This window comes from Tamandua tetradactyla, chromosome 5 (genome assembly GCF_023851605.1).
Source record: "Tamandua tetradactyla isolate mTamTet1 chromosome 5, mTamTet1.pri, whole genome shotgun sequence".
NCBI lineage: Eukaryota > Metazoa > Chordata > Mammalia > Pilosa > Myrmecophagidae > Tamandua > Tamandua tetradactyla.
In genome coordinates this window covers 35,216,682-35,240,576 of record NC_135331.1, presented here as the reverse complement: position 1 = coordinate 35,240,576, position 23,895 = coordinate 35,216,682, and the positions used below count along the sequence as shown (strand labels likewise).

The following is a 23,895-nucleotide window of genomic DNA, read 5'->3' as shown; positions in this document are numbered from 1 at the left end:
AATCCGCAGATAGTACATTTTCATACACAGATGCTGTCAAATATCTGACAAAGTCATCTGAAATGGAAGCAGTGATCAGCACCCCCAAAATATTAGCAGTGTATTAGCACCAATGTTAACCATGAATATTAGCTCAGTTCATGGCTATGAGTCCAGGAATAGAAAACACCTTCTCAAGACCTGGCAACCTTTTCCCACCCACCCAGATTCCTCGTCCTCAAGCCTGGTGGTCTTCTAGGTGTCAAGACAATATGAAGGGTGCAGAAAAGTGTTCCAGCAGGAATGATGATGGGACACTGGACAGGGAGAGTGTCACATCACAGGAAAGGACCCCTGGCGATGACCAGTTCAATCTCACTGCACAGATGTGGGAAGGAAGGGGGAGGAACTTACTCCAGAGTGGGGCTGCTCAACTACGGACGGTTCAGAGTTTGGACAGAGAAGTCTTTGTTGCAGATGCTCGCCTCTGCATTTTAAGATGTTGAGCAGAACCCCTGGTCTCCACCCCTCAGCTGCCAGTAGTACCTTCCCAGTTGGGGCAACCATAAATGTCTCCAGGCATTGCCAAACACTCCCTATTGAGGACCACTGGCTGAAGAGACGCACCAAGCAGTGGCTAGCATGGTGTCTGGTTCATTCCACGGTGACCTGCCCTGTGCAGTGTGCCAGGATGCAGAGGGGACAGCAGGCTTGCAGAGCCTGCGCCCAGAGGACCCCAACTCTGGACCACTGCTCTCCTCACTGGATCTCTCAGCTCCAATTTGTTTCAGCTTTGTAGGCCCCTTGTGACTGAGAAAACAGACCTGCTAGGAAATTCAGCACATGGAAAATGCAGAGGATACTTACATTCATATTGCTGAGGTTTGCCTGTATGCAACCATGTGATGAAGTAGCACCGTGACAACACCCCTTTGCTTACAGCTGAGGGAACTAAGGCTCTTAAGCACAACTGTATCTCGTGCAGACCCCATCACAGGGCTTTGCTCTCTGGGAGGCCCTCAATAAGCATCTGTTTAATTCGATCCACTGACAGTTTACAACTGTTAATGCTGGTAGTGATATCACCATCCTCCCAGTTTCCATGATTCTAAACTGGTACCATGTTTAACCCCGACCCTTCCACATCCAAGATCCATGAGAAAAACCACTGTAGAGTTATGGACTCTAACGCTAAAATATTTTATTAAGTCATTTGCCTTCTTTCTACATCTAGTCCCAGTCCTGCTGTGCTAGCTCAAGTGCTCGTTGCCTTTAGCCTACGTTCTTAACACTCAACTCTTGTCTCTGTACCTGCAACCCTCCCTGCTGCTGCCAGAATCACATTACTGAAAAATAACCCAGTCATATCACCCCTTTATTTAAAAGCCTTCCGTCTCTGGGGACTAGAGAATAAAGCCCAAACCACACAGCATGGAATCCAAGGGTCTCCACAGCCTTGGCCCAACGTTCTCAAACTTACCTTCAATCACCCCCTCCCCCTCCTGATAATCAACTGACCACCACTCTCAGGGGACTGCCAGGGAAGAACAAGCTGCTTCCGGCTGTCCCCTCCATGTGCTGGAGAAACATTCTTCCCCAACCCCAAGTCTTTGTATTGTAGTCCCACCAATGCTCAAAGCCTACCACTCCCAGCTCCGGCGTGAATCCTGCCCTGCTCTCCAGGTCAGAACTTGTCCGCTCATGTCTGCGCTCCCACAGCACACTGCTTAAGTGTAAGTCAACATGGCCCATCCGGCTCCTAATCCTGCCTCAACGCACCTGTCTCCTCCTCCCCAGGACTGCAAAGCTCTTAAGATCTCGTTCTCTTCTTCTCATCGCTGCATCAAGCACCATCTCTTACATATTGCAGGCACTCAATAAATGCTTACCAAATATAATTTACTCACTTAAGATAAAACATCTTTTACAGCTTTTTGGATTTTAGCGCTACATTCTTTCCTGTAGATAACTTCAGAACAAGTAATAGGAAGAATGGTGTAAGACCATAAATCTTGGTGGGGAAGAGCCACTAACCCAACTGGTCACATGCTGGAAGAATTCCTTTTGATTTTAGGCTCAATAAATGGTCCTCCAGACAAAGGCTGGGGACTTGCTCCTTGTGAGGCAGAGCATACCTTCACTGGGCGGCTCAAATGCTTGAACGGACTTTCTTGTATCAAACAAATATTTTTCCTCCTCAAGATGCCTATCTCCTAGAGCTATAAAGCCTAAATCTAATCCTTCCCATAACATGAGGCTTCCAGTAGCTGAAGCCAATCGTATGGCTCCCCTTTGTCCAGCTCTCTCAACCTTTCCATACAGGCTATAAATCCAGATCTTCCACCATTGTCCTCTTATCCATTCCGGCCCATCCTCATGGCTATTCATTCCGTGGATATCCTTCTGTCAGTCACATCCCTCTCCATAGGAGCCATACTGAACATAAGGCTTCACTCAAGCCTGCTCAAGGACTTCACAGAGGCATTAACACCTTCCAATTAAGTACTCCAAAGCTGAATTACAGCCAACTGGGACTGAATCCACTATATTAGCCACAAATCACACTGTTGAAATACACTGAGTTAACATTAAACAACTAAATGTAAGCGGAACACAATGGCCTGGTACACATATCCAATAAATATCAATTTCATCTTGCTGTGGAAGCAAAATTATTTCTCTTCTCCCTTTTTGAAAAATCTTTCCTTTTGACACAGTTTTCTTCCTTGTTTACAAAAGATCAACAATTCAAAAGGAAAAGGCAATAGTAAGGGCTTCAAAATGACAGAGAAACTTGAAAGTCTCATGAGCACTCATGGCTTTGATCTGGGCTCCAGGTAAATGGACTTAAAGCCACTGGGATGTGGGGGAAAGGGCTTGGTTTCTTCTGTCATAGACGATGACTGTGACAACAGAGTAGCCATCAAGAAAACTGTCCTTTCTGATCCCCAGTGTGTCAAACACACACTACGTGAAATGAAAATTACTGGAAGACTTGACCCTAACGTTGTGAAACTGCCTGAAGTACTCAGTTCCAGGGGAAGTCAGCTAACAGACCACTTAGGCTCTCACTGTAAGGAGGCACTGAGGTCACTCAGGAGGACGTGGAGACAGACTTGGCTGAGGTGCTGGAGCAGCCCCTTCCTGGAGGAGCATGCCAAGCTTTCCACGTGTCAGTTGCTGCATGAGCTCACGCACTCACGCTGCACACACATCACACAGAGATGTCCACCAGCAATCCGTTCATTAACACCGAAGAGCGACGATCATGCCCCATTATTATCCAAAGGGCCATCTTTCTAAAGGATTGGCTACTAAATGGTACAGATCTTCACGTCTTCTACTTTCTCCTAATAACTACACTAAAGCCATTGCCAGGTGGGCTGCGGGCTGCATCTTTGCCAAAATGCTGATGGGTAAAACCCTCTCTGCAGGTCTACGTGAACTTGAACAGAGACGGCTGACTTCAGAACCTATTTCTATTGTACATGAGGTAGATCATCAGGAGTCCTCAGCATGATTCCAGTTTACATTATAAATGATATGACTGAATCACACAAACCTTTATTTCAGCTGTCCAGGAATTAGTTGAGAAGTACTGGATTTCTTAGAACAATTTCTGACATTTATCCCCCATGGATCGGTTGACAGCAGAAAAAAACTTTCTCCCATCCTCACATAAGCATATAGTCTTTTCCAATGGGTGAACCAATTTCGAGTCATTCTTCTCATACTGAAGAGGAAGTTGAGGACAATTTTGCTTAGGGATAAACTCATGGTCACTTTATAACTGAGAAGGTTACCATGATTGCCAGTTTTCAGAGCATGATTTGGCTTACACATAAAAAACAGCTTTAATATTGAGGAAATTCAGCTTGACCCAAGAGCTCGGCTGATGTCACCAATAGAGAATAAGTACAAGTTGATCCTTGAAACTATCTGGATGGAGATCATGAAATTATCTGGAGGACCCTGCTTTGGGTACCAATTACCCCACCGAACCTTCATGCAGTACCAAGAATACTGTGAAAACAAATACTGTGATTCAAAGTATAACCAGACTCGTAACTATGAAATGAGGTCATCATCATATTTAGATAACTTAGTTTGGAGAGAGAGTGAACTTAATGATTATTATGAACCCAAGCTTATTATGGATCTTTCCAATTGGAAGCAACGAAGCAAAGAAAAATCTGATAAGAAGGAAGGTCAGTATGTGAAAGGAATGGATTGGCTGAAGCCAAGAGAGCTCTAGAGAAGCATCAGAGCAAATGGCTGAAAAACAAAGGGAGAAGGGCGGGCCATGGTGGCTCAGCAGGCAAAAATGCTCGCCTGCCATGCCAGAGGACCCGGGTTCGATTTCCGGTGCCTGCTCATGTAATAAAAAAAAAAGGGGGGGGGAGGGGAGAGGCATCAGGGATTGGACTTTGATTCCTTTACTGCAGGAGCTACTCAGCTTAGTTTCCGACATGAGCCCACCGATGCTGCCGTACAGGTGAACAGCTCAATGTCTCAACCGGAGTTGAAAAGCTTGACATCAAAGTATGTAAGCCGAGAAAAAGAGAAAAAGGAATGGCAAATTTGGCTCAGTTAGAAGCCTTGTACCAATCTTCTTGGGATAGCCAGTTTGTGAGTTGGGTGGGTGGGGGTGGGGGTTGTTTTCCTCCTAAGTCAGTTTTGCCGTGAGTTAAGAAAGGATGAACAAATTGTGACAAAAAATACATCAGTTACTTGGACAGGCTCTTTAGCAGGAAAGAAGATGCCAGAATGCTAGAAACTAGCCAAGAGAGGATGGGAAGCCTGGGAAATGAGGAAGGATTTCTGAACAACAGCGGGGGAGTTCCTCTCTAACAAACAGCTTGAATCCACATGCATCCGGCAGCTTCCCTGTCCAGCCGGGTCACTGCTTAAGTCACTACGGGCCACATAAACACCTGGTCTGAAATCTTCACCTCAGATTCTGAGATATCTGAACTAAAACACTCAGCAGATATTTATTTCTCGTTGTATTCTTCATGAAACGTGCTTTGTTTTGTTTTTTGCATGGGCAGGCACCAGGAATCGAACCCAGGTCTCCGGCATGGCAGGCAAGAACTCTGCCACTGAGCCACTGTTGCACCGCCCTGTCGTTTTTATTAGTAGTGTTTAAGTCATTTTTTACTTGAATCAGATGGTGCCATTTTAATAAAGATTTCATTAGTTACCAGTTTTTAAAATCCAGACTCTCACAGAACAATGAACTGTTTTACAGGAAACAAAAATCTCCTTTATATTTACACAGTGAGACTGTAATAATTGCATGAAAATATCTATTTCTACCTAAAACATTTTCACGCGTATTTTCAAGTTTTTCATATTGTACCAATTTCTTAAACCACGATACCAGCAGCAACTGAAAAATGAACAAGTCTGGTACATACAAAAGTAGGTGGCAGGGCGGGCAATGGTGGCTCAGTGGCAGAATTCTCGCCTGCCATGCTGGAGTTTGGGTTTGATTCCCGGAGACTGCCCACGCAAAAAAAAAAAAAAAAAAAGTAGGTGGTAAAATATATATCATCCATAAAACCATACAATACATACTTCTATTTTGCCAGCGTTTGTTATAGTAAAATAGTCCTAACAAGAATTATTCAGTTTTTAAATGTTCTCATATGCATACTTTATAGTGAAGTGTTAATACATCACATCTTATTTATTTTAACAAATCAGTATATTTTCTGTATTTATTTATAGAAAAGTAAAATTAGGTTTTGAAATTAATTGCAAATACACTTTTTCCATTTGGCACTATGGTTTGTTACCTACCCAGCTGAATATATAATGTCAGCTTGTTGTACGGCTATCCACATACTTAATTTACTTAAATGTTCAATTTCAGTAAAGCACTCACTGTATATAGGAATTTGTATTTTGGAGGTGCTTGATCTACATACAAAGAAAAATTAGTAACTACTTTATTCTTAAATGCTACTAGAAGTCTTACTTGTATTTATTTTTTAAAAAACCTGTAATGTTCGACTTGCGTGCATAGAAGTAATTAAGGTACATCATTATTGCAATTTAAAAGTTATACGTGATAACATATTTTGTTTTTACTATATGTTTTTACTGAATGATCTATTCCTTGTCCCAAGAGAAGCATGAATAAAAGTAGCTTAAATGCAGCATGTGACATCATAGTCTCTTAGAATATCGTATTATCTATTTTATTTGACTGGATACTGTCTGTATCTTTGGTTATCCTGTTTAAAGAAAAAGGGCAAATAAAACATGGCCAGGAAAAAAAGAAAACGAAACAAAACTCTCAGGTCTTTTAAAATAAAGTAGGAGTATGCCAGATTCGCCCCAGCCTATGTATTATTAAAAATAGTAAAATTACAAAATAAGCCAACAAAGCCCTTGAGTCTTCCTTGTTGCACTTTACTGGTGAGTTTGAATCTTGACTTCACGCATTCAACATTTTAACCGCTGTTAAATGCTTTCTGGTGTCTCAAAATCCTAAATATAAGTACGAGTTCTCTATCGTCAAGGGAAAATGCTGACCCGGGACTCGTGGCTTGTCTCTTCATCCACCAGCTGTGCACACAGTGTGTCCATGAAATGGGGAAACAGTTTCCCCTGGCTGACTCTGCATAAACTCTCTGATGAGGTCAGTTAGTCTGATGACATGAATCAAGGCCATCCAGGCTCCACAAATACAATAATTCGATTAAAGAAGAACAGGACCCGACATTTTAGGCGATAATACAATTTCAGTTTCCAACTGAATGTGGTGGGCAGAGAGCAACTGGATTATCAGAGTCCTGAGGAAAAAGCATGGGTGCTCAGAACCTAGTTTGGGGGAAAGACATGGAATGTGCTAAATCTAGGAAGCTGTAGCAGTGCTCCATTAGGCTAGCCCAACGGGACTGAGTGCACAGAAGAAATATTAAAGGAAAAAAATCTTGACTGGGAAATCTCAATGCAAACTGCTTTATGTATCTTTGTGACGGAAGAATAATCAAAAACATATTTTATAAAATTAGAGATTCCCATTAAAAGTGGCTTAAAATCTTAAATTAATGGAGAGATTAATGTAATTGTTGTATGTTCAATATTGGGACATATTTTGAGAGCACTTTGGTGTCATAATCTTTTCTACTACATATTTCATCATCATCTATTATACTTGACCCATAAAAACATAAGGGTCAAGTATAACATTCGCCTTAAAAAACACACACAAATGAAATTTGGCATATTCATAAATAAAATGCAAACTTTCAAAAAGTCTTTAATTTGGGTCTTCATCCTTTTTTTTTAGTAACCCTCAACATGCTTTAAGCTCACAAGAGAATCATGAGTAATTAATTTCTAGGGGAAAAATTACCCTCCGCCCTTCAATGATTAACATTCGTAGACAACACTTAGTTCCAGGACATGACTTGTCAATGCAAATATTTCAAAACTGTCTTACTGTAGGTTTAAAAGTGTTGTAATTCCTACGTAGAATGGAATAAAAAGAGCTAGCCATAGTTTTTATCTATAAGCAAACTTTTGGGAAAGAAACTCACTTTTTTAAGACAGAAAGAGCCAAGTTTATCTTCTAGATAAGTGTGTGCCTTAAAGATCATTACATGCTTTACAATGCTAACAGAGTCTGGTCGGTTCTAAATATTCCTCCAGATTTTGATCCAAGCGCATGCTGAGATGACAGCACCAGAAGGACATACTCACTCACCCTCTCAGGAGTTTGAAAAGCATGCAGCCCAGGGAGAACCAGTCGGCACTGCTGTCATACGCCGTCCCCTTCTGCAGCACCTCAGGAGCCATGTACCCATGGGTGCCCCTAGGGAGAAGGAAGGCCACATACAGTTGGCAGGGCACACCTACCTGGCAAAATATTAACAGCTCACCCAAGATGCTCAGGGGTCATTCATCAAATGGCAGCAACTGTAAACAAGGGTGAGGGGACAACTGGGCTTCAAACACACGAGTCACGGAACAGCCAATGGGAAAACAATTTTTCTGCTGTAATTAGCATATGAATCAAGACAAATGAATGATCATACAAAATAAATATGAAAAAAGTGCCAGTGCCACAGTCTAGGAGACGAAATCTCAAACTCAGTCCTTCTCTATTATGAGTGTGAAGGACAAAAGATCCCCTGCCCTTTTGAGAGTCCTTGTGCAGACACATGTGGTGGGGCTGGGGAAGGGGAGGAAAGGAAGACAGAGGACTGTGGCAGAGTGAGAGGGAGCTTGGAGGCGTGGGGACGCCCAGCCCCTGTGAGGGGTGCCAGCTTCCCGTGCTGGGGACCCAAGACCGCATGTGCTGATGTTGGGGAGCTACTTCCTTTAGCCACAATTGGTGAGCAGACCCCAGGGCATAAGCCAACAAGTGCATGTGACGGAGAAACCACATGTAATGTTTCAGTAGCTGCTGACAGGTCAAAGGACTCAGCTCAGCAATGGGAAGAGGATTCTAAGGAAGCTGAGAAAGTCACTCGGGAGGGCAATAACCTATGCCTAATGCGCACTAACCGCAAGTCTGAAGCCCTTCCCATTGTGTGACTCTGCACCCTCCTTAAAGAACTGAGCATGCTGCGTTCCATCTTGAAGTGTAAAGGGCAGCTTACAGGGAACTTTCAAAGACTCAGCCTGAAAAGGCCTCTGCAAATAGAGGCCTTCATAAATCATCATCAATTTACTTACGTACACAAACAGTAATTATTGGTTCAGAGAAATGAGACTAGGTTCCTAAAAAAAGTTATATTGGTCCATTGCCTCCTGCTTAATGGATATATTGGGTATATTTTGAAAGAGTTCTGTCAGTGAGAATGGATGCTTGTCGGTCCAGGCGGATCCAGCCCTCTGAAAAGCCGCCCCATTAGGAGTGCAGCATTGTACAGGGTCAGGTCATTGGGCCACGCTGTGAAAGCTGAGTTTTCCAGGTACATCCAAATAATTTTCTGGGAAAGTTTTCATGACTGCTTGGAAAGACCCCTAATGGTGACCTTTTCCAGGGCTCTTCCAAACCAGTGATTTTGTAATTCTCAGGTTCACAAATTCTGGAACAGAAGTAAATCCACAAGGATAATAAAACAAGTACCAGTGGATCAGTTCTCCAGGCCTACACTATACCCAGTTAAAGCAAGATACACCGATGGCCTGTCTCGGTGGCTCTCTGATTGTGGCTGCATGGCAGCTACCAGTGCTTTCTGACACGCTGGGCTACACATTTACACCACTATTAATACTGAAAGAGCACTTCCATTTTAAGACACTGTGCCATGAGACACAGAGCTCTGTATTCTTAAGATAAAATAAGCAACTTTTCAAATTAGTCACTGACAATCTGCTCAACCGCAGAAGTTTTCCTTTAACTTTTCATATCTACTCCAATAACTTCAGATTATAATAATCTGTGATTCCATCATGAAATGGATTAATCTAAGCCTCAAGTCAGTTCCCTGATTACAAGACTGCCATGGGCTTTGTAGATGGGATGGGTCAGCCCTAGATAAACAGGGATCACATCTACAGCCTTGAGAAGACTTTCGAAACCATGTTCAGGGAGAAATGCTGGCCAAAAAAATGTTTACTCTAGTACTAAGTAGATCACTTCCAAGCCTCAGGGGGTTCAACTGTACAGTGTAACATGCACAAGCCTTGGGACTGGACAGAAATGAATTCAAATTCTATCTGTACAAGGGCTAAGCTATGTGACCTTGATCTCTTTGTCCATGAGATAAAAAGTGGATAACAACACCCACAATTTACGGAGTTTCTGTGATGTTAGAACATATCCAAAGCCTCTAGCAATGCATGCCTAAAACAGCTGATAGCTGACTAATAAAATCACCAGTGCTGCTGCCCCTGGACCCACCCACCCCACAATACACACACTCACACTGGGCACCTCATGGCCATGCATTCACTGGGTAGACAGTGCCTACAGGGCAGGGATTGTGTCTGTTTATGCACCACCCCATTGCCAGCACTTGGCACACAGCAAATATTGGATAAGAATTTGTTGAAATAATTAATTAGTTAATTGAACCCTCACAACTATCACTTAAGGTAATATCATTAATACCTCCCCTTTATAGCAGAGAAAAATGAGGTTGATACAACTTGGGAGGGGTTTTCAAAGTCAGGTCTGTTGACTTCAATCTCTTTGTTCTTAGTTACAGAATGCCTTCTTTATTTAAAATACAGTATTTCACTGTCTCGTTTTCAAGTAATGCCTTCATTTACCATCATTTAAATGTAGAAACCAACCTTCTCCATCCCAATCCTTTCAAGATGCCATTCAAATACTGTGCTTTCCAGAGCAGGCAAAGAACAGTCAACATGATTTACAGTAAGGAGTAGGTTAGACTCTGTAAGTAAATAAATAACCCATATCTGAAAGTTGATTCCTTTGGAAGATTAACTCTTATGAACTCCTGAATTCATATTTGGCCATGACTCTTACTAAATTGAAGAAATTAGCATACCAAGTAGCTGTGGCATTAAAAATTCAAATGACTCTCTTAAAAGTGTCTGATGAACTCCCTGGGAGAAGCTTATACAACCACAGGTTCTGGCCTAATCACTGTAAAGTGGCAGCAAAATGCTAATGCTTTTTTTATCACCACATCCCAGATTCTGTAGAAAAAAGAGAGAAGCATGTCTACAGAAATGGTGCTATTCACTACTAACCTTTGATCAGAGCTTAAAAAGGCAATTCGGATTTAATGCAGTCCCTCATAAAGTATCGCAATTTGGAACCACTTTACTTCCAGTTACACAAAAAAGAAGGGTCTGTAGTTTATTTTCTGCAGGGATGCATGAAATGAGACTCCTGGCAGTTTCTTCACTACCATTCAACACAGAGATGAACATTAGCTCAAGATGTACAATAAAAATGCAATTTTAAGATTCAGTGCCCAGAATGACACATTTAGAAAGAAAAAATAAAGCAAAAGTCATCTGCTTTTTTCACAAGTTGCACACCACACCCATACTGTCTGCCCAGATAAACTGACACCAAAGAAACAAATTAAAAACAGCACATATTCCATTCTGTTCCTGCAGAGCCCCGGGAGAGAGAGGTGTCGTGCATTCCTGCTGTCACATTAACAACTCCAGGTTTTGGAGAAGTCCTCAGGCCAGGGTCAAGTAAAAGCAGCTCGGTGCTCACTGAGATGTGAGGCACTGGCTAAATGCTGTGGTCTCCAGGAGTTAACTCTGTGCGGCAATTGAGAGAGTTGATGTAACGCCCAGATCTACATTATGACCTGAGTTAAAAGCTTGAACTGCAAGGAGATAATCTGTTTCTTCAATAAAAATAAATAAATAGATAAAGATTCCTAACTCCTCATAAAAAGGAAAAGAGCCTTTTGAGAAAGAAGGAGAAAGCATACGCAGAGGGAAGCCTGAAGCCAGAGACCTTCCTTGGACAGCTCTTTGCAGCTAGCTGCCTCTGCATTCTACTTGGCATATTGGTCCTTTCACTGATCCATGACTTTGATGGATTTATTAGTATCTCCACTTTACAGAGGAAGAGACTGAGGGTCAAACAGGTTGACTGGCTGAAGGGTGCCAGAGCCAACATGGACAAGGTGTGCTGAGTCCCCTACCATTTCTGATAGTCCACCTGCCCCTGAGCAGGGTCCATTACAGCGGGGGTCCATTTACGTGCCCCACAGACACAGAGATGTGAAGTTCGCTGCTCCTGTCTTCTCTCCCACAACCTGTGATGCTGGAGCGTCCCCTAATCAAGCATTATCATATATGGAAAACACTGCTGGCAAGAGAAAACATAGGGAGCAAATGGCCTGACTGAATCAAATGCTACGCACTAGGAAAACGATACTGACCAGAGGGGACAGACTACTTACACACTGGCATGTGGCTTCTTTTTGGAAAAATCACAGGCAAGACCAAGATCGGATATCCTCACATGTCCGTGTTCATCCAAGAGGATATTTGCAGGCTAAAGAAACACAGAGAAGACGGTCTTCAGGAGTCCCAAGACATCACAGGGCCTCTGAGAATTTCTAAAACCAGAGACACTTGATATTCTATTCATTGTTTTATCATAATTTAAGCCTAAACACCAATTATAACAAAGACTTATGGCATCAAAGTCAGACATGAAACAGAATAGTTTGGATTGTTAACTTCAGAAGGAAAGTGGCAATGACAGAGGCAAATGACTCCACTCGTTAGAAGATGAGGCCACTGGAGGGTTAAGATTGCAGTTCACTGGGCAGGGGTTAACCATTTCCTTTTCACTGTACCAAGAACTGCAGCCCAGCCAGGATGCAGCGGCTCTCAGTAATGTGCAGCTCACCAGCTGCACCACAAGGACTTCTGGCGGGGTGAGGCCATGGAAGGACAGAACAGCAAGGAATCTTGTAAGAATGCACCTAAGAAATCACAATACTCCACAGTGCCACACTAATCTTGATAAATGTCATGACTGTTTATTAGTATGTCATCAGTGTAGGACCCTACCAAATGACCAAATGTGATTTGACCACAACTCTGATGAGATGTATCCATTAAGATTAGATTTGATCCACATAATCATGGAAAATAAAGCTCCACTCCCCAATATACATTGAATTACAGTCATCTTAATAATATTCTTTCTGCTGGAGATCAACTATGTTTTGCTTGAAATAAAAATAATGGCATGTTATTATAAAACTGAAGCATTAATAATCATGAGTAACTAGAATTCAATTAGAATAGAAATTAAATAATGCCAGTACTTTCTAAATAGTTTAGAAAAAAATACAGCATAAAGATAATTAGAAAGTGGTTATAGATTTAAATTAAAATGATTACAATAGCACTTGATAGACCTTCAGCATGTAGTTAATTCTTCTGCAAAACTTGCAGGAAGAAATAAAAGCCACATGCCAACCAATACCTAATTATTTCTAACTCAGTAAAAGTGCATTTTTTTCTTGAGGTTCATATAAACAATAAGGGAATAATTCTTTATATGAGCATAAAGTTTTAAAGGTTACAAAGTATTTTATGATTGAAAAGATATTCTGTAACATGTTCAGAGATAAAAGAAAACTTTTCAGATTCTTAGAAAGTAACCTCCAAAAGCTAACCAAGACATCTTGGCTTCTTAGAGAAAGGAACACAAACTGAACACGTCAGCTGGTCACTGCAGACTCACTCAAGGAGCAGTATGAAATAGAAGGCAAACATATCCTCCTGGAATCTCCTCACCCTCCTGGGAAACTGTCACTCCCGTTCTTTTTCTTATTATTATTACTTATATGTTTACATGTTTGTATAACACGTCTTCAGTTTTTCAGGGTCCCTCAGGCTGCTGTCCTGGCGGCCATCACGACTGAGCAGTGCCCGCAGGTGTGCTGAGTAGGGTCCCAGTGCCCTCATTCATGCCGGACGCGCGGTCAGACACCATGGTATGGAACAGCAAAGACTCAGAAGAGAAGTATTTAATTATTCCCCAGTTCAGTGAGCTTTTAAAGAGAACAAGAACAGAAACCGGAGCAGAGCAGTCTGGGGCTCTAAAACTCGAGTGGTGATTTTTAAGGAAATCTTAAAAAACCAGAGCACTGCGGGTGGCCTTCGGGGGAAATTCTGCAGGCTGCTCAGGCACTCCACCCTGAAGGACCAGCCTTCCTCAGTAAGCTCTGACTCACCATTCTGCGTCTTGCTCCACCAGCTCACAGGCTCCATAAAATATAGGCTCTCTGCCTATTTATCTCAGCGCATCCCCGATTTAACATAAAGAGCCATGGCCAAATCAATTGCTTGGTAAACAGTCATTGAATTACAACTAATTGTAAAACAAGCAACACCATAAAATTTCTACCCTTCCTTTTCACTAACCAAGTAGGAGTTTGGACTCAGTGTATGAGCTGCCCCAGGTACTGCACTGGGCATGGTGGTTCCAATGACCACAGGGATGGACATGGTATAGAGAGAAATCTAGAAGAAGAGACAAGGTCTCTTCCACCGGGACTGCCGTAAGGGATAATAGGAAAATGACAAGACCCTGTGAAAGAAAAGCAAACATCCAGAGGGCCATTCCCTCGACGCCTACCGCCTGGCCCTCAAAAACAGAATGCACTTGTGAACTCGCCTTACCTTCAAATCTCTGTACACGACAAATCGATTGTGCATATGCTCCAGCCCCAGGATGATTTCAGCAGCATAAAACCGCATCTCCTTCTCAGAAAACACCCCATGCTGTGAAAGGTGATAGTGCAAATCACCCCCTGAAAATCCAAGATCCAGAATTTAATTCAAAGTGTTAAGTTTAAAGAAAAAAAAACTCACCATCATCCATTTAGATAGAATACACTAGAAAAGGGGGAAACTATGCTTCTCTTTGACTTCTGTGATTTGCTATAGCATTAAAAATTATAGGGGAAACTTAAAACTTAAGACGAATGTAAAATACAGCTATAACTGGGACACTAACAAAACACAGCTCCCAATTACACTATCGCATGGACGAATTAATCTGCTTTGATTACTGAACTCGTGCCTAATAACTGAATCAACATACATAGCAATCCAACAGAGGACTAAACACTGGCTTTCTAGACAGACAAAAATTAAGAACCAATCATATGGGTTGATAATTCGTAAAGCAAATCCATTACTGACAAAGCAAATACAATAAATTTTAACTGGTAAAATATAGGTGGTGGATATCTGGGTTCTCCTAGGAAAATTTTTCCAATGTGGCCATATGTTTGAAACTTTTCATAATGAAATGTTGGATAAAGAAAATAATCAGACTGCCTCAAGTTAGAGAGACAGAAAATGTCATCAACAGGGCAAGGGGATGTTTTTATAAACCATAACTGAAAAGATTCTATTGATCTACAAATGCTGATGTGTCTTTCTCTCTCTCTCTTTCTCTCTCTCTCACTCTCACACACACACACACAAATGACATGCATCCACATGTATATTGTTTGGGAAACAGTTAACCTGATAAACACATTTTAAAAAGAAAAAAACAAACAGTTATAACCAAAGAGAGGATAATACCAGATTTTTATCCTTCTCTCTTCTTCACTGAGGAAGCGCACAATTCTTAAATGCACAGTTCGATGAATGTTTACATATATATAACCACCTGCAGATCAAGATGTAAAAGATTCCCAGCAAGCCAGAAGGTTCCCCATACCCTTCCCATCAGTACCTCACCCCTCGACAGATATAACTCTATTTGGAGTTCTCCCAACACCAATTAATTTTGTCTACTTTGACAGTCACATAAATAGAATCATATAGTATATATGCTACTATGCCTGGCTTCATTTGCTCATCAATTACGTCTGTGAAATTCCTTCATGTTGCTGGACAGATCAGAGTTCACATCAAACACTGAAAATATAAAACTTCAAATGGACTAAATATCTGATTTGTTGAACTGCATGCTTTTTCATTTCTGCTCTTGTGACTGAAGGTACTTCAAAAACATAAATAGATTCCATGCCATTTAATGGTATTAGAAAAAACTACTTTGCTAGCTGCAAATCCTCTGGCATTTTCTAGCTCCTCTTTTGCAGTTTCAAAGATCATCATAGAATACTGCAGATTTACAAGGTATTGAAAATGGGGATAAAATTTATATTAACTCAAAGTTAATCCTTTAGGTTGGGCCATGGTGGCTCAGCAGGCAGAGTTCTCGCCTGCCATGCCGGAGACCCAGGTTTGATTCCCGGTGCCTACCCATGCAAAAAAAATAAAAAGTTAATCCTGCAAAGCTGGTTTCGAAAATACATTTCTACCTTTGGCTTATAGTCTTCTGAGGTATTTCATTCTTAAATGTTGAGGGCCAGGAAACAAGCTAATTAAAGATCTAGGTCAGCTGCATTCCAGAAACTCAAGTATCACTATCAACATTTTGTGAAACTATTTTATAGAAAATGCAACTCTCTGGAGAAAGAATGAGAAAGGCCAGAAGGGAATTACACTCAAGATTTTAAAATGAATCTTAACCGAAAATCGAAGAGTAAAAGGTTTACCCAACATGCTAGTTCTGCCGAAACGAACACACACTCAGATTTAACACTGTGGCCAAGCCTTCCAGTGACCTGAGGCCTCCCAGGGTTTGCTCACCGTTCATCAGATCCAGGATGAAGCAGAGCTTGTCAGGAGTGTGGAAGGCATAGGTCATGCAGACAATGAAAGGGCAGTCCTAGGGTTAAAAAAAAAAGCATATGTTTATAAAAAATAAAAGCAAATGCTGTCTTGAAAAGTACATCTATCAGCAGACACTGTACGATGAAATTTTTTCTATGCCACTGTCATGCTCGTGCAGCACAGACACCTGTGTGCTCACGTCAATAATCCCAATAAAATGGATTTTGTCCTGTGATAAAATGCATAGAGATACAGCATTAATATAATAATTGGAGCAGATGAACTCTAAGGTCTTTACTCACTTAGATACAATCAAATACTGTATCTAATTACTTCTTTTTCAAAAGAATCAGATACTACAGAAAAGTAATGTTACTGCCTTGGTATTCTTTTTGCTGGTCTACATTTTGCTTCTGAGCAGGCAAATATCCATTTCAATCTCTGATTCTGAAGCTGGAAGAAACATACCACAGAGGGGAAAGTGTTTTCTCTTGAAACATGGAGACTAAAAATGGAATTAAATTAGCTTTGGAAAATGGAAAAATATGCAGTGGCCATGGCCAGGGACTGAATAACTCAATTTAAAGATGTACATTCTCCCCTAATTAATCTATGGATTCCAAGCCATCTTAATTAAAATTAAAATTAAAATTGACATGCCAATTCTAAATTTATATGGAAATGTAAATAGCCAAGAAAGGTTAAGATGCTTTTAGAGAAAAACAAAGCTGGAAAACATACAGAGCCAGACAACAAGGCTTATCATAAGACAACAGTGATTAGAGATAGACATATGAGTCCAAGGACAGACAAGTAGACCAATAGAACAGAACACAGAATCCTGACGGCCACTTGATTTGTGATAAAATGACACAGGACGCAGGAGGAAGGATGGCCTTTTAAATCATTGGTGCTGGAACGATTGGGTATCTGTATAACAAAGTGTGGACCTCAACCCTACCTCACACCATACACTATAGTCAATTCCAGGTAAATGTAGATCTAACTGTGAAAGGCAAAACAATAAAGCTTCTGGAAAAAAAGCAAAAGAGAACATTTTCATGAGCTTTGGTTATATAAAGATTCCTTAAATAGACCACCAAAAGCATTGACAATAAGAAAAAACATTGATAAACTGGCCTAAATTAAAGTTGAAAACTTCTGTTCATCAGAAGACACCTTTAGGAGAGTAAACAGGCAAACCAAAGAATGGGAGAAGATATTTGCAATTTATAAACACACAAAGGACTCCTATCTAGAATAAAGAACTCTTATAAATCAATAAAGGAAAAGGCAAACAACCCAAAAGAAAGATGGTGGGAAAAAAAAATACCAAACAGGCATTTTACAAAAGTTAACCTACCGAATGGCCATAAGCCCATGAACAGATGCTCAACATCAGTCATCACCAAGGGAAATGCAAACTAAAACTACAACGTGCTAGGACTAAAACCCAACAATGGCTAAAATTGAAAAGACTGACAATATCAAGCGTTGGAAAGGTGTGGAGTAACTGGAATTTCATATATGACTAATGGAAGTGTAAAATGGTACAACCACTTTAGCAAACTGATTGGGGGTATCTCTTAAGCTGCACGTTGCATGAAAACCTTGGGGTCCAACAATTCCACTCTGAGGGATACACCCACCAGTAAAGCACACACACACACACACACACATACACACACCATGTACTTACATGCAACAAGAGACCTGCACAAAAAAAGCTCATAACAGCACTATTCAAAATAGCCCAGGACAGGAAATAACCCAAAGGTCTATCAAAAAGTAGAAATGATAAACTGCGGTATGTTTATAAAATGGAATACTATAGAACACTGGTCAGCAAACTTTTTCTGTAAAGGGCTAAACAGTAAATATGTATTCTTCTCGGCCCCATATAGTCTCGGTGGCATATTTTTCTTCGGTCGTTTTCTTTTTATAATCCCTTTAAAGGCATAAAAACCATTCTTAGTCCATGGGCTATACAGAAAAGGCCACAGGCCAGATTTGGTCCACAGGCCACAGTGCATTGCCCCAGCTACAAGAATCATCTACTGCTTTCAGCAGCAACAGAGATGAATCTCACAACAATGAGGGAGAGAAATCAAGCAATCAAACAAACAAAAAAACACAGCCATAAAAGTTCAAATACAGGCAAAACTAAATTATGGTATTAGAAACCTGGATCTCAGTCCCCTTGGGGCTGGGGTTAGGGACTGAAAGGAGGGACAAGAAGCTTCCAGAGGCTGCCAGTATTCTATACCCCAATCTCAGGGCTACCTGGGGTTTCCTTGTGAAAATTCAGCCGTTCTGTGGGGTCTATAACTCGATCCGTTTAGAATCCATATATACAGTCTATACTTGCTATTCAACTGAATCAAACAACCTACCACTGAAACAATTATTAAATACCAAAGAGAATTATCAAATTTCAGTAGAATAATCTGTAAGCAGAGCTTACTTTGTGCAAACCTCTGTGTTGAGGACACAGAGATAAATTTGAATTAACACACTCTTAAGTACCAGAAATTCATAAACCTGAACTCAATTCCCATAAATCTTCTGGAAGAAATGACTCCAGAATAAATTACAAAATTCATTTTGTGAATGCCTAATTTTCCTTAGAGTTCTCTTGAGGTGGTGCTAGTGTTCACTGATTTCGACATTTATTTTGCCTTTCAGCCTTGGAAAGGTGCCATCCTTTCTCTGCGGAAAGGCACGTGGCCTTTTTGGAGGATACCATCCTACTTGGAACCTACCAGGCTTCGTCAGACCTTCCCAATAGCCTGTGAAGATGACTGTCACATTTGGCTTCAGAGTTCATGCCCCTTCCTTACTGGGATTTCCCATACGCTCTTGTTCCTGTTTGGAGAAATGACTCATCTGCACAGCAGAGAATCTAGGGGACATGAAACTTCAAGCCAGGGTCTTTCCCAGCTTGACTTGGCAACTACACACACTTCCTCAAGGGGACACGCAGACCCTTCCAAAGTACATCTCTAAACATGACAGTATGTGATCCTTCTAATGACAGCCCTGAGAAAATGGCAAAAGATCAAAGTATGCTAAAGTTATTTTGTTCTTAAGGTGGGGCGTGAATTTTAGACTTAGAGTTATAGATTGTCAGGGTAAGAGGGCTCTGTTTAAAAAATCACCTGGTCCAACTTCTTTATTTTAAGGACAGGGAAACAGAGGCCTCCCCAAAAAGGGAAATGATTTGGCTGAGGTCACAAAGAAATGTGGTAGCCAGCCGAGAAGCTAACCCCAAGTCTCCGAAACTTCTCCAGAGTTTTTCTTGCTAGATTGCACTACATATAAAGGCAAGGTTTCTATAGCAATGTAAAATAACAGTGCAGTTAAAGGAATATGATTTGGGTACCCCTACAGAACTCAGCCTACAATCTCTCAATGGTTCTGAGCAGAAGAGACATTATAATAAGACACATGATGGATTGTGGGTCTAAAGAGCTAATGGGCTTTGAGAGACACACCCTTAAGTAAAGGTCCTAAGCAAAGAACTGCCTTTGAACTTCTACCACTACTGAGCAAAACGACTTGCAAGTAGGAACTCATGAACCATGATAAAAGGAGACTGAAATATTTCCTTAAAAATAATTCTCCCCACTATAGCCAAAAAAAGCAATCTTTTCAAACTGTAAGGTTTATCATGTCATCCCCCTATTTCAAACACCTTATTTCTAACTGTTCTAAGATGTTTTTTAAAAAATTCTCCGTATTGACTTTAAACATTCTTTATGGTTTGCTTTGGCTCTCTTGCTCTCCCCCCACCCCCGTGCCCCCTCCTTTCTGGAACCAGATGTGTACGGGCCCCTCCAAGGTGCCTGTGACTCAGAGAAGCACAGCTGGCAACACCCCCTCCTGTCAAATGCTCTCCCAGCACGGTGCACCTGTCTTTCGCATGACCCAGTTAACTCACATATTTCTGAGAGTCCCCTTGTCCCCTGCTGGGCAGATCGATAAAAACAGGAAACAAAGTCAAGCGCTGGGATCCCCAGCTTGCAGCAGAGTGCCTGGAACGATCTAGGCACTCAAATGTGATTGAAGGAGTGAACGAATAACACTTCTCATGAACGCTAACTGACTTATGTAATGAATCTGCTCATTGTCCTTCCCAACTGCGGACATACTTATTATTCTGGTTGTCCAACATGCCTGTTTCCCTTTAGGAGGCCATCCAAGAATTATAGAACAAAATTTAGTAGAGCATTCCCTACTGTCTACTGGGAAAGGAGGCTAGAATGCTCAATTTGAGATTAAAAAAACAATCCACTGAAAACAAAACTATTATGAGCAAACAGTTCCAACATCCTAGGAAATCAGACTGATAGAAGGTGATTTAATATTTACTTTAACAAACTAATTTTTAAATTTAAAATTACTTTAAAAACCTATAAAAGGAGACTCTGATTAGCAAAAACAATTCCAAATAAATTTACTTCAATTCTTCTGGCTAAATTATGTATTTATAAGTTTAAACATTTATACTTTTGATATTTGAATAAAATACAAATAATTCTTTTTAAATTAAACCAAAGTAGTGACTCAATAAAACCCAAAATTTAAAAATATATTTCCTTAGGCTTGGACCACTGAGGTACCATGTATAACTATTTACCATTCTCCCCCCAATAAAATTAATACAAAAATGCGACATGAGAACCGTATTCATACTTTTCCAACACCAAATTATTTTTTCCATAGACTTTCTTGAGGATAAATACCCAAGGCGCTGAGACAACCTGTTAAAAATTAGTATCTTAAGAACCACTCTTGAAATCTGCAATAAGCACACATCCATGTTTGAAATTCAAATGCGCCTCCCCCACAAAAAACAAAGACATTTCCAATAGAAGAGAGAAGCCAATGCCAATCTTACTGATTCAAATACAGTACACAGGCTTCTTGGTCGTCATTTCAGATAAAAAAACCTGGCCACCCACAAGAGATAACTCATATTTGGAATGCTTAATGTGCATATGTTGGAAGGTAGATGCACATAATTAGAAAGTATTTTTAGTTGTGGGTTTTCATTTGTTATAGTTTAGCTAAAGTATACTACTTTTTTTTTTTTTTTTTTTTTTTTGCTTTAATAGCACACAGCCTTTCTAGAATCATCTAAAACTAATGCTAGACAGAGACAGGCCAGGCCAAAAGAATCAAACAAACAAAACTAATGCTAGAAAAAGATAAGCCATGAAACAACAAATGTGAGTGATAAACTAAACTAAAACCATATAACCTATAAAGTGACAATAAGAAAGGAACACTGGCCCAGGGAGTCCAGAGACTTTGGGCAAAGAAATTAACTTCTCTGGGTCTCATGTCCCTCACTTATTAGATGAGAAGGATTCATTAATTCACTTTTTAAAGATGGATTCTTTCAAATCCTTGATTAAGACGACCTTATTTAGCACTCAGCTATGGTATGCAGTAGATCCCACATCTCCACTGCTCATAAACCTTCCTGGCTTTGGTACTGAACATTAAATTTGTAGGTAAGTTTACATGGTATGGGCTCAGCCCCTCCACCCTCCTCTCCTGCCTTTCCTTCTACATGGTCACTTCCTAACCTTCTCAGAAGGCTGTATGACACGGCATGCACACAGGCACAGGTTTCCAGAAGGGTGAGTTTCTCTAGATCTGGTTTTGTATATACTGACATCTGTATAAATAAATAAAAACCAAGTTTTTGAGTCTGGGCTTAAAAGAACTGAACTGAAAATGGGCAGCCGCTCTGCATGTCAAAGGGCTGCAGGGCAAAGGCTTGCTTTTAGATGTTCAAGGTGGACAGCAAGTGCTGAGAAGATAAAGGTACCTCCAAATGGAACACTGACTATAGACAACACTGAAAGGACAATTCAGATGTGACTAAACCAAAGGGCTTCCCCTCTTTTGCTTATGAAGCAGGGGCTGCTTTTCTCTTACTTTTTCCTCTCTAGGTTAGTTCTTCTCAGTAGTACAGTGAATTCTCAACTGCACTCAAGTGATTATTTTTCTATTATGAATACTTCTGCCATTTCTGCTTCTCTAATCCGACTGAGTTGCAAAGTGCCAACAGCAGAGCAAAGGAGGAAGTCAAGGGCAAACAAATAGGCAAAAGAGGGCGGAGACGTCGTGGGTGTGCATCAGGCAGGCTGTCAGCACTTCTCTAACTTCCAGATTCAAACAGAAATAATATCTAAGACATTCACTGCTTATATCAACTCTGCTCTGTTCTTCCCGTCTACAGATTCCAAACCCACCTAGGAACTGGCTACCCCATCAGCACCTGGAAAAAAGTCTGTATTTTAAATAAATTGTCCCGTTATAACACAAAGAAAGAAACAAAAGCAAAGTTCAAAATTGAATACTTACTCCTGTACTAACAAGGGACAACATAATCCTTTCATTTAAGGCTAATGTTTCTCCTTGTTTCATCTTGATCCTCTTCTTATCTAAGCATTTCATTGCATACCTAGAAATAGAAATAGTACTGACAAATCTGCACTGCAAATATACGTAGACTAATTTACACAACATGCATCATATCGTCAAAAGTTCATATTTAGGTAATGCTTTTTATCTTTTTATTTTTATTATTTTTTCATTAGAGAAGTTGTAGGTTTACAGAAAAATCATACAAAAAATTATAGAGTTCCCATATACAAGCCCCTCACACTCACAGCTTTCCCTATGATTAACATTTTGCATTAGTGTGGTAACTTTGCTACAAGTAATGAAACAATATTATTATAATTATGCTATTAATAGTAGAGTTCAGAGTTTACATTAGGGCTCACTGTTTATGTTGATAGTTCTTTATATATGCATATACATATATTCAAGCAACACATATAAGCTAAAATTCCCTCTTTTAATCAACTCAAATATATAATGCAGTGCTGTTGATCATATTCAGAGTCTCTGTGTGTGACCATAAATTCTAAGTTGATGGGCCACTTCATATAGCTCTAATATGCAATATGGACAATTACCCTATTGTGGGAGGACACAGAAAATCCACTATTTCTTATTAATCACAGCTGATAATGCCATGAGTTATGTCAAAACAGATATAAATGTTCAAATTTGATTTTTTTACCACTTTTCAGAAGTTCTTAAAACAAATCAATTCACAAGACATTATTAATCTGTTAGATGTTGAAAACATACAAAGTGATGTGTTCTTTAGAAACTTCATTTTTACAGGACGGGGTTTGTGGGGGCAGCACATACGTAACTGGCAGCCTGGAGGCTGGAGAGAACAAAGTGAGGGTTCACAGGGGCTGAGGTGTGGCTACTTTCCACCTGTGTTACTCTGGCTAAGGTTCTATGCTTCATTTATAGAAAAGAGGGAAGAATATCTGCCACAAACTGGCTTTTTTTTTTTTTGAGATTTAAGGGATATGATAAATACCTATTTATTTACTGCAACATCATGTGACAGACTCGATATTCTAAATACCTCAATCAATAGCAAAAACGGAGGCAGAACGAACAAAACTGGTGAAATGTGCTAAGCTACAAGTAACGGGTATCATTCAGATTCCACAACTCCACCGTACAAGCACAGAATGGAGAGGAGACCAGGGCTGTAGAGGACTCTAAGTTTAAGTACATACTGACCCTTACTTATTTGTACTTACTATGTTCTAGATACCATGTTGACTGCTTTACAATGCATTACCCCATTTAATTCTCACAACAAGGTAGGTACTTTTATTGACCGTATTTTGCGGACTAGGAAACAGTGACACCTAGAGATCACACACTTTGTCTCAGTTTAAG

The 23,895-nt window shown here is 40.5% G+C and overlaps 1 protein-coding gene and 1 pseudogene across 7 annotated transcripts in view; one reads left to right on the top strand and one right to left on the bottom strand.

Annotated features, from left to right (window-relative positions):
- The window catches only part of GRK3 (G protein-coupled receptor kinase 3), a 165,127-nt gene that overhangs the window by 19,169 nt on the left and 122,063 nt on the right, over positions 1-23,895 (bottom strand). For 6 of the 7 annotated variants that reach the window (XM_077160690.1, XM_077160688.1, XM_077160691.1 and 3 more), the window contains 5 exons: positions 22,483-22,582; positions 16,081-16,159; positions 14,089-14,219; positions 11,847-11,941; positions 7,700-7,807 (listed from right to left, as the gene is read on the bottom strand). In XM_077160690.1, the coding sequence (XP_077016805.1) occupies positions 7,700-7,807; positions 11,847-11,941; positions 14,089-14,219; positions 16,081-16,159; positions 22,483-22,582 (513 nt within the window). The remainder of the gene's footprint in view (positions 1-7,699; positions 7,808-11,846; positions 11,942-14,088; positions 14,220-16,080; positions 16,160-22,482; positions 22,583-23,895) is intronic. The other variant, XM_077160689.1, reaches the window with a different exon arrangement.
- LOC143682154 (mitogen-activated protein kinase 6 pseudogene) lies at positions 2,761-4,957 on the top strand (annotated as a pseudogene).